Source organism: Hippocampus guttulatus, chromosome 1 (assembly GCF_054856545.1).
Source record: "Hippocampus guttulatus isolate MCC_2025c chromosome 1, RoL_Hgut_1.0, whole genome shotgun sequence".
Lineage (NCBI taxonomy): Eukaryota > Metazoa > Chordata > Actinopteri > Syngnathiformes > Syngnathidae > Hippocampus > Hippocampus guttulatus.
In genome coordinates, this window is record NC_141261.1 from 11,617,019 (window position 1) to 11,633,682 (window position 16,664).

General features: G+C 41.8%; 1 protein-coding gene across 1 annotated transcript; it reads right to left on the reverse strand.

Annotated features, from left to right (window-relative positions):
- Nucleotides 1-173: 173 nt before the first annotated feature.
- On the reverse strand, nucleotides 174-16,143 carry edn3b (endothelin 3b). Its single transcript, XM_086130216.1, has 4 exons — nucleotides 15,771-16,143; nucleotides 15,460-15,676; nucleotides 5,597-5,755; nucleotides 174-1,876 (listed from the first exon to the last, which is right to left on the reverse strand). The coding sequence occupies exons 1-4, from the start codon at nucleotides 15,883-15,885 to the stop codon at nucleotides 1,822-1,824; spliced, it is 546 nt and encodes a 181-aa protein (XP_085986342.1). The 5' UTR covers nucleotides 15,886-16,143; the 3' UTR covers nucleotides 174-1,821.
- Between the last annotated feature and the right edge of the window lie 521 nt (nucleotides 16,144-16,664).

Genomic DNA, 16,664 nt, shown 5'->3' on the forward strand with positions numbered 1-16,664 from the left:
GGTCATACACGCCCTTCGTACAGGTGGAAACGCGGCAGGTGGAATGATTTATGACTTGAGTGTGGCTGAAGAATGAGAGTGGGATTTGAACCAGTCATTTCAAATTAATTTGAGCATGTTTTCGATCCGCTTTCAGATGCACAAAAAATGCGACAGTCACCCAGTGGTTTCTTTGCTCTGGTTTTAATTATAACTCTCTTTGCATTACACTGAATGCTTTACCAAATGTTATGATGCGATGTAGAAAAAAACATTTTGTAAATTATCATAAATACACAACACTATCACCCCAGTATAAGCTTCGGGAACCACTAAAAATAGCGTTCCTTTCCTCTGCAGTAGATCACATTATGACACAATTATCGTACCCATCACAAATACTGTAACAATATAAAGACTTGTCAGAATGTGAGACAGTTAAGCAAATATTGATTGCTTTGTGTTCGTATGAAAATGGACAAGGGGGACCGATAGTAGTAGTAAGGCACAGTAGAGGAAGGAATTAATTACTTGTCGGGCGAGAGGAGAAATTCTAGACCCGGAAGTTCAAGGAAAAGTTGCCAATTGATTTTCACTGATACTGTTTTCCCTTCGTGGAAACGCTCGATACTAAAATCCAACCACAGTCTGTTGAGGCCTTGGGCAACACGTTTCTTTAGTAGCCTCAGAGTAAGATTCCATCTTGACTGAGGTGTTTTGTGATTTATTAATAATGCCCTCCAGTAAATCAACACACATTGCACACGCAAGCTCTCACCGGTCTTATTCCAGGAAAAAAATTTGAACTGGGTATCTCATTCTCTCATCAACTCCCCATCCAATGGCTGTCAAGCCATTCTTTTCTAATGAAAAGACTCATGAAGTAGCCGATAAAATAATCATTTTGGAAGGGAAAAATAATTCAAGGCTTGGCTCCTACAAACATGACATCGGCACAAATGTGATCCATGTTTTGACTACACTTGTTTTTGAATCTTTAAAACATAAATAGTCAATGCTCCAGTCAACTTTCTCAGTGTTATTGTGAGTTGTTGTTTATTTGTTATTTGTTTGTTTGGGGGTCGGGGGGTGGTTGATTTTGATGATGATGCTCATTTCTTGCAGGCCTCTGTAGAGCTCTATAGAAATCTCAATTACAATATGTATACGAGTAAAATAACATCACATTTCTCTTGGGCTAAGGTTAGCTAGGGCAGAACCGAGCAGAGTTTACATATTTAATATTATTCATATACTTTTATATTATTTCTGTTAAAAATAATATGTACAAAATGAGTCCTCATTTTAATGTCATTAAACATAATATCAGAAAACACGTCAATAAAGAAGGGTCATGATCTATTCATAATAATTCGTATGGTAAAATTGTACCCTGCTTCAGTACATTCATCCGTAACTCACATTTTGTTTTCCACCACTTATATAGAAAAGCCGTCCATGGTTTATTGAGCGTTTACAGCTCACCTCGTTTTGGAAGAAAATGTAGTTCACAATATGTTAGCAGACATGAATACAAAAAAAGGGAGACTGATCAATGTTGGCATAAGGTCATGTTAAAAAAAAAAAAAAGAGGGACTAGCCTCTGGAGAACTGTAGTGTTTCAAATTTGCTGAAGTGTTCTGAGAGCTGCTCAGCCTGACGGAACTTGCTCCCAGAGTTACAATGCTCAGGAATGTCGGCAGTGTCAATCTCCAAAGCGCTTTCCTTGAATAGGAGTGTACATGTGAAAGTTAGTGTGCCAAACAGAGAATGATGGGATGGAGATGAGGGATGTATCCACTCCCTGAAGAAAACGGCAGAAGATGAAGAGGCGTTCAACTGTCAGGCAGGCCTCGGGACTCTGTGAAAACTTGTTTTCGGTCCAGTCTCCACAGAACTTGATTGGGAAAACACAAAATTAAATTAAGGCACAATATTCAATTGATAGAAAATATTTGCCAGGTGACCCAGTAAGTTAAACATCTCTCGGGACAAAAAAGCAATTATGCAATGAAGATGGAATGGCATTGCTTCAAATCAGAGAAGGACCGCCTGATTGAGCTGACATTTGGGAGACATGGAAACAATAACCGACGAGCATTATTCCATTCACCGTGACCCTGATACAAAAGCAGATGTTGAGAACCTTCAGAAATACATTTGCCCATCCCTCATCTGTAAACCTTCACGTTAAAGGTGAATAGTGAATTTATCCGTGTTAAGCACACGAGATAGAAAAGTTAGCACATCCCTTTTTGCAGATGTAATAAACTGTTGATGCTTTATTTTCTGGCATGTTTGTTTCATGTGAAGTGGTTTACTTGGGCAACTTTTATGCTTTGGTTTATGCTGTAGTTTCAAAACTATGGACAACTTGGAGTGTTCAATCAGCCTGCCATGCATGTTTTTGGAATGTGGGAGGAAATCGGAGTACCCGGAGAAAACGCACGCAGGCACGGGGAGAACATGCAAGCTGCACACAGGGAGGCCGGAGCTGGAATTGAACTCTGCACTGTGAGGTTGACGCACTAACCACTGGTCCACCAGGCCGCCCTTGAACTGGATTGTAGAGCTCATTAAAATGACATTAAAATGGCTTTGTACATATTTTAAACTGGAATTACAGACTTACAACTGAACTGCCATACATATGAATCCCAAAAGTAATGTCACTTGTCATCAGTGAAATGACACTGAAATAACAATTGTGGGTATGAAGAACAAAGTTGTGGATATCTGAAGGCCGCGCTGTGGAATCTGCACTGTGAGGTCCATGTGCTAACCGCTCGACTACCGGGCCGCCACCAAAACAATTGTTGAAGAGTAAAATATGTGTCGGGCTGTCACGATTGAATCATTTAAAGAAGGGAAATCTACAGAGATGGCGCCGTAGTTAGCAGCCGTCTACAAGACCTCTTCAAGAGCTCTGCTTTTTTGTTGTTGTTTTTGTCTTTCACGATGTCATATGGTGTTTGTTGTCCTTTGTCTGGACCTGTTGTGGACATGTTTATTTATTTATTTATTTATTTTGCACTTTGGCCATGGCATTCATCGAAGGAGAAGAATCTGTGCTTGATGGTTGCGCCTTCTCGGCAGCACGCGTGTACAAGCACTGATTTTGATGGGGGGAATGTCAGCACCTCGGGGCGCTTGTGTTTTTTGCGCCTGTAATGGGCAGCATTTTTCACAACCCTTTTTTGTTCATGTGGGCGCTGTTGGACAGTCTGCGTTGGTGCGGCTGGATGGATGGCTGTTGGAGCTGAGCATGAGGAAAAAGGAGCGTTGGCGTGGAGCGCGGACACATATTTGGAACTGAGAGTTGGCGCTTGGAATAGACGCTGATTTACATTTTTACGTAAATGGACACTACAGCTTCTTGTTTACATTCAAAGGTAGCTTGTAGCAAACATGTGCAGATTTTGAGCATGGCGACTCTGATTCGCTGGTGAAAGGACACTTTGATTCTCTCCTCTTTCATTTACAATTGTTTCAAATAACAAGGCGTATGCAAGTATAGTGGTTACAATTGCATGACTGTCCATGTCTTATGCAATGTGTTGTGTTATATGACCATCTTTTATCATTTTATGTTAACTGTTCTGTGAAGCGCTTTTTTTTCAGCTGCAGCTGTTGTGAAAGGGTGATATAAATAAATATGTATTGCATTGTAATGTATTGTCCAAATGACTCATCCCTCCATCCATTATGTGAGCTGCTTGATCCTCACAAGGGTTGCGGGCAATGTTCCCTCTAATTCTCCACGGGTCTCAGCATTCACACAAACTTTCCCAAGCATTCCTTGCACCACGGTGAGCAACATCAGACATGCACACGGCAGCCAAACCAGTAGCATACTTTTCCAAAACCTACAATCACAATATTGCGAATTTCTCCATTGTGAGACAAATAAAGGTTTTCTCATCTTTTCTCATTTCGTGATGTAGTATGTGATGACAAATTCTCATCACCTTGATATCGAAATAGAACATCATTGAATGGTGATTTATGACATGAATAAAACAGGCCCAAATTGATTACCGTACTTTTGTTTTAGCACACAGGTTATTTGAAGCATAATTAATTTAGCCAATCTGTATAACTATGGTCCCCCCTCGAACATTGATAAATAATGGAAAACACGTAATGTAATGAAACACCTGACCTTTGAAAAGAGCTCGATTCAATTTTCGCAAGCATTTGATTTCATTTTACTCTGCCAAGGGTTGCACAACCCATTATTAGGTTCAGGGGGCAATTACTTTTTTACATTGGGACAGGTAGGTTTAGAAATTGTGTGTGTGTGTGTGTGTGTGTGTGTGTGTGTGCGTGCGTGCGCATGTGTGTCTAAATAAATTACATTGGCATTTAGTATCTGGGCGGCCCGGTGGTCGAGTGGGTAGTACATTGGCCTCATGGTGCAAAGGTGCAAGGTTGATTTCTGGCTCCAGCCTTCCTGTGTGGAGTTTGCATGTTCTTCATGTGCCTGTGTGGGTTTTCTGCGGGTACTCCGGTTTCCACCCACATTACAAAAACCTTTCCCGTTAGGTTAATGGACCACTCTAAATTGTCCCTAGGTGTGAGCGTGAGTGTGGATGGTTGTTTGTCTCTGTGTGCCCTGCAATTGGCTGGCAACCGGTTCAGTGTGTACCCCGCCGACTGCCCGAAGACGGCTGGGATAGGCCCTGCGACCCGTGTGAGGATAAAGCGGATCAGCAAATGAATGTTCAGATGAAGTTCATAACATGCGGTACCACTGTGTACATTCGAAATATCAAGTTCCTGCAATGTCTGATCACAGCCCCCAGAAAGCATATTTGCATGTTCTGTTGAGATTGCTATGAGATAATTGACAATCATTATTTAATCACATCTATTTATTTGGCATTTTGGAAAAGGCGGACTGGTAGAGGTCTATAATATAATCTTTAGCACATTTAAAATGCCCATGTGGAGTTAGCAAACATTGTATAAAGTAACTATTTACAAAGTTTGCGCTGTAAGGTAAAACACTAGACTCGTTGTAAAACAATTGCAAACTACTATGAAGTTACTTTGGCTTTTAAAGAAAGTAACATGGCATTTATATTGAATGCACTTTATTTTGCCGGCTCAAATCCATGTCCAAGTCCATTCCACTCGGGAAGTCTCATCATTTTTCATAAAGTATCATATTTGACCACCGCTGGATTCCCAAATTTTCTTCTCATACACGTTCGTTCATGTGAGGGCCGTACAAACATTCCCCTTTGAGCACATCAAAGTGAAAATCTTCTTGCAGGTCCCTATAAAAACATACATTCCATGCACTCATCTCAGGCATCGACTCCAGTGAGTCTGTTATGCTTCCGCCATGTAGACCTCTCCTTCACTCAATTTAGAAATGAGGGGAATAAGAGAGGTGGCCTCAATTGGCCTGGGAATTAAGTGGGCTGTGTTCACTCCCACAACGGTGCAAACGCCCAAGAAAGAAAAGTCCACCCATGCACACAGTGAGACTGCAGTTTGTGCTACACTTGAGCTGATCATCAAAATTGCCCTGACTTTTCATCCCACGGCAAGCTTGTTAAGATGTTTTCATAACGACAACAGAGTGTGGGAAAAAAAAAAGGGAACTGACCTTGACTGACAAAAGTGATGGCAGTCTGCGTCTTGATCCAGAGAAGCACACATGCAACGCTGAGCGTCTCTCTGCTCGTGCCCACCCGGTCGTCCAACAAGAGCACGTCGCATTCGCTGGGCTCCTTGGTAGCTCGACATTCCATATGGTACCGTGCGTCTGGAAGTTTCCACAAAACAAAGGCTGTAGTGTTCAATGACAACAAAACATGCCCATACAAATGTCTTCATATTTGATGGCATATCACAAGACAAATGACAGAGCATGTCAATGAACCACATATGGTAAAGGCTGCATAATCTGTGCATCAGGCATGTGTACAGAAGCATGAGGGTGAGTTCCAGACTCGTGTATATGCATGCTTAAATATACTTCATTACATCTGTATGACAGAATTTAGAAACGGAAAAATAAAGAAAAGGATTTCGAAAAAATCAAAACTGGTTTATATAAAGTTTGAGTGGCCAAACTAAATAAATAAAATAAAATGAAGCACATTGCACATATTCTGCCGTCTCATTGTATGCTTTACTTCCTTGATTTTGGAACTTCCATCGAGATGAAAACACAATGACGAATGAAGACACAATGCATCTGTCCTGCCTTTTTTGCTCTGACTTGTTTTAGTATTTAATTGCTGGCTTGTAGCAGAGCCAGGTCGTCTGTTAGTTCATCCTTGCAGATTTTGACACATAGAGCAAAACTTACGTGTAACACAATGAATATCTGTGGAGTCAGGGTCCAAGTCAAGGAATTTGAAAAGAAATACATGGCCAGTCGTTTGAGGCTAACATCCTAGCCTAAAAGGTCTCCGTATTTCTCAAACTGAAAGTACAATGGCTTTTAAGTGACAAGGGTATTAGGTAAACCACTCTCTTAAACAAATGGGACACATGAGTTTCTTCATCAGATTTCATCACCTTAAAACAGTTGTGTTAGAATTAGAATTGTTAGAAAGTCAAGCAATACGTTGAAAAGATGCTCAACAAAACACAAGAAATGTCTTTGCAAAAATATGCAGGGCCATGAGATGAGTGCGGCTAAGAGGTACAGAGAATGGATGAATGTTGCATCATCAATCATTGGCGCACATCATACAATAATACAGGTAATAATAACATGGTATTATGATCAATATTGTGTTCACTGAACAATTCATCTGCCCTCAGCCTCGTATTGTGAATGTCACAGCTCTTCTCAATTTCGGTCGACAGCAGAAGACAATATCGGCTGAAATGGCCCCTGAGATGGATGAAAATGGATGCATTAATGTGGTTAATTCATATTTCAAAAACAACATATAATGGTAATTACAATACTATAATCAAACCAGTGGAAGCACAACATATTGCCTTTGAGAAAATCTATCCATTTAGTTCCCTAGTACCCATTGGATGTTGAATATAAAAGTGCGCAGTAGTCAGTAGCAGTTTTCCCTTTCCCTTTGTATGTTTTTGTGCAGTCGGGTTAAATTCCACACCCAGGAATTTTTGAAGAATCTGTCATACCACTGACAGAGCAACCAGGAGGAATGATAACCATTCGACCTTGTAACATAAGACCATCAACAGGCTCACGTGCACAGCCTGATGTCATGAGACTTTAGTAGGATTTTGATACACCGTGATTTCCTGTTTCCCATCGATCAGGGGTGCCCAATATTTTTTGACCCCAGATTTACTTTTGATGTAGCCAACCTCGCACCGTCGACCATTTCAAATGTCAGCATCGCAAATCCACACACCTTTTCAAACCTGCGGTCGCGCGTCACTCTTTTTTTTTCTTGTTTTCATAAAACTCACACACGCACATACACTTGTGCATGGATGCGCACGCATATACAATACAATACATGCTGATTTATATAGCGCTTTCACAACAGCATATGCACACATGCACGCACACAAATCGTCATTGCTGACCCTAATATGAATGAAACTGAAAAATAAACCAGCTACAAAACAGGTAGACCTCTTAGTTTACCAAAAAATGGAAATCACTGCCTACCTTTGTGGGAGACCTGACACTGGAATGCATGCAGAGTGTGGGGCCAATGGGGCGGTGGCCCCAGGGCATCTACCTACAGGGAGGCATCAACCCCTTCCACCCACCGTCAATAATAGATTAATGCAGATGTATATGCAAGCTGAAGGGAGACCGGTATTTCGAGGAAGGAATCACTTTTGTCATGCTTATAAGTAGAGGAACATTCCACTCGTAGCTCATGTCTATTGTTTTCAAATAGCGCTCCAGGTGATATTTCTTTGCCAGTGCCATTGTTGCATTGCCTAACAAACAAATTAGCTTTGAATGAGAATCAATTGCAGATATCCATCCATCCATTTTCTGATCTGCTTTATCCTCACAAGGGTCGCAAGGCATGCTGGAGCCTATCCCAGCTGTCTTCGGGCAGTAGGCGGGGAACACCTTGAACCGGTTGCCAGCCAATCGCAGGGCACACACAGACAAACAACCATCCACGCTCACACTCACACCGAGGGACAATTTGGAGTGTTCAACCAGCCTGCCATGCACATTTTTGGAATGTGGGAGGAAACCGGAGTACCCGGAGGAAACCCACAAGGCCCACAAGAGAACATGCAAGCTGCACACAGGGAGGCCGGAGCTGGAATTGAACTCTGCACTGTGAGGTTGACGCACTAACCACTGGTCCACCAGGCCGCCCTTGAACTGGATTGTAGAGCTCATTAAAATGACATTAAAATGGCTTTGTACATATTTTAAACTGGAATTACAGACTTACAACTGAACTGCCATACATATGAATCCCAAAAGTAATGTCACTTGTCATCAGTGAAATGACACTGAAATAACAATTGTGGGTATGAAGAACAAAGTTGTGGATATCTGAAGGCCGCGCTGCACCGTGCTGGGCGTTCCAGCGAACTGAGGGCATCACCTGAAAATTTGGTGGCAGAAAGTGGACTAAACCTTCGAACAGCTGAAAGCGTACACGATCTGGGATGGAAGGCACTCTCCATGTGCCCAGTTCACAGCGACCAACTTTATATCGTCCACCAGTGGCTATTTTATTGCAGTTCCTTATAAGCATACCTTGAACGTGTCAATCGCCGACATGGAGCCAGCGAGTCAATTTATGCTTCCTGCATGTAGAACATTCCTGAATTTAATGGGAATGAGAGGAGTTGCTTCCATTTGCCGGGAAGCATGTGGACACACACGCACACGCACACACACACACACACACACACACACACACACACACACACACACACACACACACACACACACACACACACACACACACACACACACACGCGCGCGCACACAAGTGGAAGTGAAAAGTGCGAGACCTAAGTACAAAACTGAGCAAGGAGAGCCCGGAGCAAGATATGGCCACGAACACAACAGTAATTCAATTTGGCTCAGTCAACCAAAAAGACCTTCCATCCATCCATTTTCCGAACCGCTTGATCCTCACTAGGGTCGCGGGGGGTGCTGGAGCCTATCCCAGCCATCTCCGGGCAGTAGGCGGGGGACACCCTGAATCAGTTGCCAGCCAATCGCAGGGCACACAGAGACGAACAACCATCCACGCCCACACTCACACCTAGGGACAATTTAGAGCGTCCAAACCTCATAAAGTAAAATAACATTCAAATGAAAACTGAGTGTGATGTGAAAATTCTGTCTTCAACTCAATTACACGATGGAGACAATGTGAAACCAACGGCATCAAATTAAAGGGAGAATGATAAATCAAACGGATTTTTATAGTCTCAGTCTTGTCAATGTCTTGGCTTGTCTCGGTCTTGCTCTTGACTGGGACTCAACTCGCAAAAGTCTTCTTGCTTTTGGTGAGTTCTGCTGTCTGGTAAGTCTTGGTCTTGAATAGTTTGGTCTTGAGCAAAACACTATCAAACGTCACGTGTTAGTTTCCAGTGCGCCTTCATGAATGACACCAAGTGCAATGATCCTTTCACATCACACGGATTCGTAAAGCTTAAAAATAGCAAAGGGCCTCTTGAGAAATAACATCATGTCCCAGTGGCTTCCACATCATACTTGAAGGCAAAGTTTATACACTTACTTACTGTATATCAAGGTGCTGATGCATGCTTTTATTTCCTGTCGCTTAGATTATTGTAATGCCCTGCTCTCTGGTCTTCCTTTTTCAAGCTTACAGCCACTCCATAACTCCGCCGCACGAGTCCTGACAAGGACCAGAGGGTGGGAACACATTACATCAGTTTTAAAATCGCTGCATTGACTCCCTGCGGCTTTTGAAGAACTTATTTATATACCTATTTTAATTGTAGCCCTTTTTTTTTTTAGCGCCAGTGTTTCCTCATGGCGGACCTCCATGCTGGGAGGTGTGGCGGCTGTCATTCTTGTGTGTGGATGAGCTCCCCTTGGGTGCTCTTTTCCTCATATTTTTTTTCTCTGCCTTGCCATGTCTTTTTTAATACAGTATATTTCATCAGTGTGTGTGTGTGTGAGTGTGAGCACAGGCATGCTTGTGGAATATGATGTGTCTGTGTATGTTGGGTGGAGTGGCAGGGTCCTCTTTTTATGTATTTTTGATGATTTCATTGCGCAACACTTTGAGTTGCATTTGTATGTATGGAAAGTGCTATAAAAATAAAGTTTGATTGATTGATCAATAATGTAGAATCCATGACCAATATCTGTATATTATGAAGCCATTCAAATATGTCAATCTGCCCTGACTTGTTCAGCGGTAAGAAGGAGTGCTGTTAAGCTGAAACAGCCCACAGCAGTCTTGGCAAAAGAAGAGAGAGCACAGGCAAAAGACTGTCTTGCTGAAAAAAAAAGTTATTCAAAAATGGATGACAAAAAGCAACAACCATGGAGATACGCTGTTGTCTCTACTCAAGTGCAGTCAGACGACTGGTTCCCCGTGTCCTGTAATAGGGGACAAACAGTGTCCATGTTTCTTGAGCGCGCCCAACTTCTTGGCTTGTCATCATTCTGCCAATTCACATTACGCTTCAAAGTCATTTTAATGGTTCTGTGACAGCTGTGGCCCACAAAAGGATGATTATATAACGACCTCAATAAAGCAAGGCAGTAATTCTTTCTATAAAGCGTTCAGGAAAAAATGTGGTGGGCCTTATTATTTGGATGATGTATCAGCTGATTGCTTTCTGATGATGTTCACTGGCATTATATTTTTTTGAAATGGTACTTCTAAAGACCAAGGCCCAATTTGGGGGAAAGAGTACAACACTAGAGTTGGAAAAAACTTCATGCATGACGTCGTCATATCCGACCACATCTCAGAATAATCCCGCCAAAAAAAAAAAAAAAAAAAAGGTTCTCTCTCTCTGCTGGCCTAAACATTCTCAGAAAAGTCAATTTAATAAATTGACTCAATTTAATAAATTGACTTTTCTGAGAATAACATAGAATTTAATTTGCTATTTTATTTTCATAAATATGTAAACAAAATTATTCTCTATATTCTTTACGTCATATTATTTCCACTTAGTCGAGTGGCTTTCAATGTTATTTTAAATAACATTGAAAGCCACTCGGGCGGCCCGGTAGTCCAGTGGTTAGCACGTCGACTTCACAGTGCAGAGGTACCGGGTTCAATTCCAGCTCCGGCCTCCCTGTGTGGAGTTTGCATGTTCTCCCCGGGCCTGCGTGGGTTTTCTCCGGGTACTCCGGTTTCCTCCCACATTCCAAAAAAAAACATGCATGGCAGGCTGATTGAACGCTCTAAATTGTCCCTAGGTGTGAATGTGAGCGTGGATGTTTGTTCGTCTCTGTGTGCCCTGCGATTGGCTGGCAACCGATTCAGGGTGTCCCCCGCCTACTGCCCGAAGACAGCTGGGATAGGCTCCAGCACCCCCCGCGACCCTAGTGAGGATCAAGCGGTTCGGAAAATGGATGGATGGATGAAAGCCACTCGATAAATAACTTATTTATTATGGTAGAGTTTTTAACCAATCATATTTCAGCTAGCTTGTGTTGCCAGGTAAATTAAATTTGCTCGGGGCCTTCAGATTAAACAGAGCAGGCCCCTGTGCGCTGTAAGTGAACGGGCACAGTCAGGTTGCAATAGCCAATTAGATCATGAGTCTCAGACTCGTGATCTGACTCGTCTGCGTACTAGGGCCAGCTAGAAGGCCTTACGTCGAGACTGGCCGTGCGTGTTCGGTGATTGGATAGCGCCTTTTCTGTTTACTGAGAATTGTATCCTGACTTGTTCAATAAAGATTCTTTAAAAATAAAAAATAAAAAGATTGGATTAGCGCCTGCTAGAGCTATCACTGCATTTTAACCCAAAATGGCCGGAGAAGACCTTGATTTGGTTGCAGAACTACTTTCCACACAATTTTCAAGACGGGCCTTTCACGAAAAGTTGGATATTGTGCGAAGAGGTCGCCCAACTCCTGCGCTAGCTATCCTGTCCCAGCAAGGAAAAGGGTTTGTCCGTCATTTTCAGACGAGCAATCATGAACGGTACCCGTGGCTCACAGCCTCTGAGAAACGCTGCAAAGCCCCATAGCTCCGGCTATTTTGTACTTTTTTAGCCAGCTAACTAACAGAGACAGAATCAACAGCTCCTCTGATGGTTTCCACGCAGTCAGCAGCTTTATGAAGGACCAATACAGTATATCGATTCATTATTATGTTCATTCCTACTGACAACAGACTGACTTTGGGATTATGTCCTTCTGACATGATTTTTTTAAAGCGGAACAAATCGTGGAGTCAATCAGTCTCCAGCAACAGCTTGTTTTACTGCTGAGGTCCCTTTGACTGAACGGACAGCGCAGTTAAGCAGTGCTGCCCAAATGGCTCGAAAGTCAATGCTTCGGTCCTGTGCTGCGAACATGTACTCTGGCAGCATTGCACAGCAGTAATGCTTCCGAGTCTACCAGGAGCCATGAAATATGTACTGTAGTACCTCCAAGTGTGAAGTGCCAGACGTATTGCTTTCACCCGTGTTAGTTAGCGAGTTAGCCATCTTACACAAGCAAAAATATCACCGATTTCCATGACAGTTAGGGATGTCTGGAACATGTGCGAAGTCTGTAGCAACGCCACTCGAGTGAAGCTTGCCTCAGCGATCAATGGTCCGCTGCTCCCTCTCTCTGCTGTGTGTGCGCAAGCGCGAGCACGCACAAACGTTCAACCAATCAGCGCTGACTTAAGGACGTTACAGATCAAAGATCTTTAATCTACGAGAATAGCTCATATAGCCTAGCCACAACAACAGCTAAGCTAGTAGTACAGGAGACACAACGCTCGAAGTCTGACGGACACGTTTTTCTGTCATCTGTATGTTTTCTCTCTTTTCTGTCCAAATATATATTTTTCTACAAACAACAGCTGTCTTGTCTACGACGTCTTTTTGCGTTCCACCAGGGTTTAGCTAATGTGTTTATAAAGAGACCAACATCTCTTTAAGTCCATGACATTTTCAGAATAAAAGCCAGCGGGGATTTGTTTTCTCTCATTTCCATTTGTCTCATGATGGCACTGTGACATTTTTATGATCATCTTTATTTCTTCTTTGCTGCCGGTATTTCTTTCCAACTCCGCAGAGGACTGCACGCTACTGAGATGACCGTCAAAGTACTTTTGTGTCAGTGCAACACAACACAACATTTCACTTAACTGCCAAAGCATGAAGACACTGGTCCAAGTGTGCATATTGAATTGATCTGGTGAACATAAATTCATTCCTGCATCATCCTCCCAGTCAATGGAGTGATCTAACACCGTCACTATATTTCCTGTAAAAAAAACCATTCAAGATGTTTCAGGCCAAAGGTTAGATCAGTTACTCAAAGTGAGTCCTATATATGCCTTGTGGGAATTTTGACAAAGAAAGACGGATTATTTTTCATGTCTCAATCACACAACAACTGTCACAAATCTCACCTCACTGAGTGATGAATGAAGCGTCATGAAGTGATCACCAGGAAAGAAAAAACTTGGCTGACTCTCGGTTAACCTCAATTCGAACATCAACTTTCGCTCTATGTTTACAGGTTGTTTTCTGTTTTTTTCCCTTCCAAGCTGCAAACACAGACGTACTATATAATCTTTCCATAACTTGAAATTTTGTCTGCTCGGGCCTGCTGCTTATCGAGCTGTTTTGAGCAGTTCAGCCAACATTTTGAACGATTAGCCATTTGACATACGTTTGCCAGGAGTTGCTCCACACCTCTCCCTCACACACATCCTCAACATAGAAAAAAATACAATATAGGTTTTAATTAATTGTCTGTATTGGAATTATTAAAAAATAATTAGATAGTGGAAATGCTTATATTTTAACATTTGTGTCTGTGACTTACTTACTTATTCTTTTTTGATCATGCATTAAGCCTCTGTGATGTTGAAATCAATGCATTGTTGGACCTGAACATGTTCATTAAATTAATTGCTAATCGTCCTGTTAAGGGTTAATAGAAAGCCCCTAGTGGGTGTATAAAGTTGAGGGAGTATTTGAAATAACTGCTGCTGTATCTTGTGTCAAACAATGACCTAGGCATTTCTGTTGGGCTTGTCATCACTTGAAAACTGACCTGTGCTTGAGGCTTTCTGGTGTGGTTCATTAAAATGTGCCGCAAAAAAAATAAAATTTCACAAATGTTTTGCGTTCACCAATAAACTTGACTGGCAAACGTGACGCACCAAGTGCCTTCACATCTGATGGGTGAGTGTCACATTCGTTTTAACCTCAAAAGGAAATTGTTTAGAATAAAACAGGTTGTGATTTGCTCAATCGAGAAGCAATCTTGGGCCACAAACTTTATCCCCCCCCAGCCAAGTCATTTATTTCAACGACTTGGCTTGCGAGTACTACTACTATTTCAGATGCCGCACCAACTCACCCCTAAGATGTCACAACAGAGGAAAAAAAATTGTAAATCATGCGTACTATTTGTATAAATGCCTGAGGAGACTTTTCCTGTTTCTTTCAATCAACTAAACAGTATCTGAGATCTGATTATTGAACTTGAACAATTCACAACCTAAGCTTTAACCTACAATAATCACAAGTGTCCTTGGTTGTCTGTTGTTTGCTATTTATTGTTTTACTTGTTCATATTTATATATTTATGTCTTTATGTATCTTTAGGCAGTTCAGTTTGCCGCTTTTATTTTTAGCTGTGTGTGTTTCAATGCATGTTTGCATTGTGGTTGAGAGAGGAAAGTAATTTCATCTGTGCTGTATGTTGCACATAGAGCATACAGTATTTGACAATAAAGCTTGACTTTACTTGACTTGAACTAAATCAAAGTACTTTCATTCTGAATATACTAATACATCCAAAATAAGTAAGAGCTATGAGCCAGGTATATACGGAAGATGTTTTTGTTCATTTTCATACAATAAAAGGGAAGAATTAGCAACAAAAGGTCAGAGATAGTTATCAGTGCTGTTTGTTTAACCAAAACAGAGAAGGTAACAAGCAAGGGTAAGATGTAAACTTCTATACACACTTGTTATATACTTTTCTTACACAGGTTAGTCAATTACAATGTATGGTTGGTATACAGATGCTGTATAAGATAACTGTTGACTTGTCTTTATCAGTCAAATTCCATGAAAACTAATTTAGTTGTCATTTATTGTTTTTAATCTAACTATGATGTCTAGGCTGCACGTGATTTTTTTGGCTTCAATAAAATAGTATAAACTACAGCATAAATGAAATGGGTAGAGTACACTAAATTAACTTAAAATGGCACTTGAAAATTACATTGTTTTGTGGATCAGATTAGATTATCATATCGCTTTCCTTGTCATTTCTTTTTTTTTTTTTTTTTTTGAAACCTAAAAGATATATTTGCTTGGTAAAATACGCCCGATTTAAGAAGTGATGTCTTACTCGGGAGTATTGATCCAGATGATGTCCAAATGGCAGTAATAGATGCACTCTTTATCCTTGTAGGAATAACAGGTGCAGCGCTTCGATCTGGACTTTGGTTCCGTCGTGTCAGAATTCTTTCGAGCCGCTACTCCACCGGAGTTCAACTCCGTGCTGGGTCCCGACACACCTCCGGGGCTGACCTCGGATATGACCCGAGCATCACACCTCAACACACCTTGTATTGCACAGGAAACACATTACAGTATTAGGAAACGAGGGAAAAGTTTGCCGCGATGCGAAGCTTGCACGACGACGGGACCCGTACGTACCTTGTAAGATTATTAAAGCAAGGATTTTATAAAGCATGATTCTCGCCTGCATGGGGAACGGATCCTTATTTCGTGTGGCAAATATTCCCAAATTGTAAGAGAGCCTGGTAGTCATGCGACGGCGTGATCATATTAATCCAACACGTGTAAAAATCCACTGATGTCCATGTCCAGATCCTGGCAAAAATAATAATAATAATAAAACAAACAAAAGCAAAAAGTGTCGTTTATTCCTCCGTTGCGTTCATATTTGGACCTTCGTGTCATAAATCCTGCACGCAATGCCGTGTCAACCTGTCCTAACGAGTCCCTCCAACAAATGCGTATGCCCAAACTCTCACCGCCGCAGTCTCACAGCATCTGAAGGAAAGGGCAGCGTTCTTGTCCGCCCCCTAAAAATCACAAATAAAGATCGATGGGCTGTGGATAGGCTAGGGTACACCCCCGCGACACCTCCCTCCACCCCCGATCAAATATGCACGAAAGGGAGGGCTCCACTTGAGATGCTGTTGATGTTGATGGTAAAGGAATGAGGGTATGTTTCCTTAGTTATAAGTAGAGCTATGTAAACGTAGCCGAACACGAGCTCTGCGATATCCCATCGTGCTGCGAATGAGCCCAGCTGTGTGATGAGGGTCTTTTTTTTTTCTTGTATTGTTACCTACCTGAGTGCAATCACAGGGTACAATCTCAGTTCTCACGGTTCAATTCACTCCAGGTGCAGTTACAATGTAACCACTTTTCAGAACCTCTACCAAGAGTAAGTACCAGGAGTTAGCAACCTGAAATATTCAAAGAGCCATTTGAGCAGAAGAGAGGATGCTGGCACTTCTTTGGTTGCTCCTGCTCCTTGTCGCTTGTGTATTGGGGGTTTTTTTTCAAGTACTGTAGTTT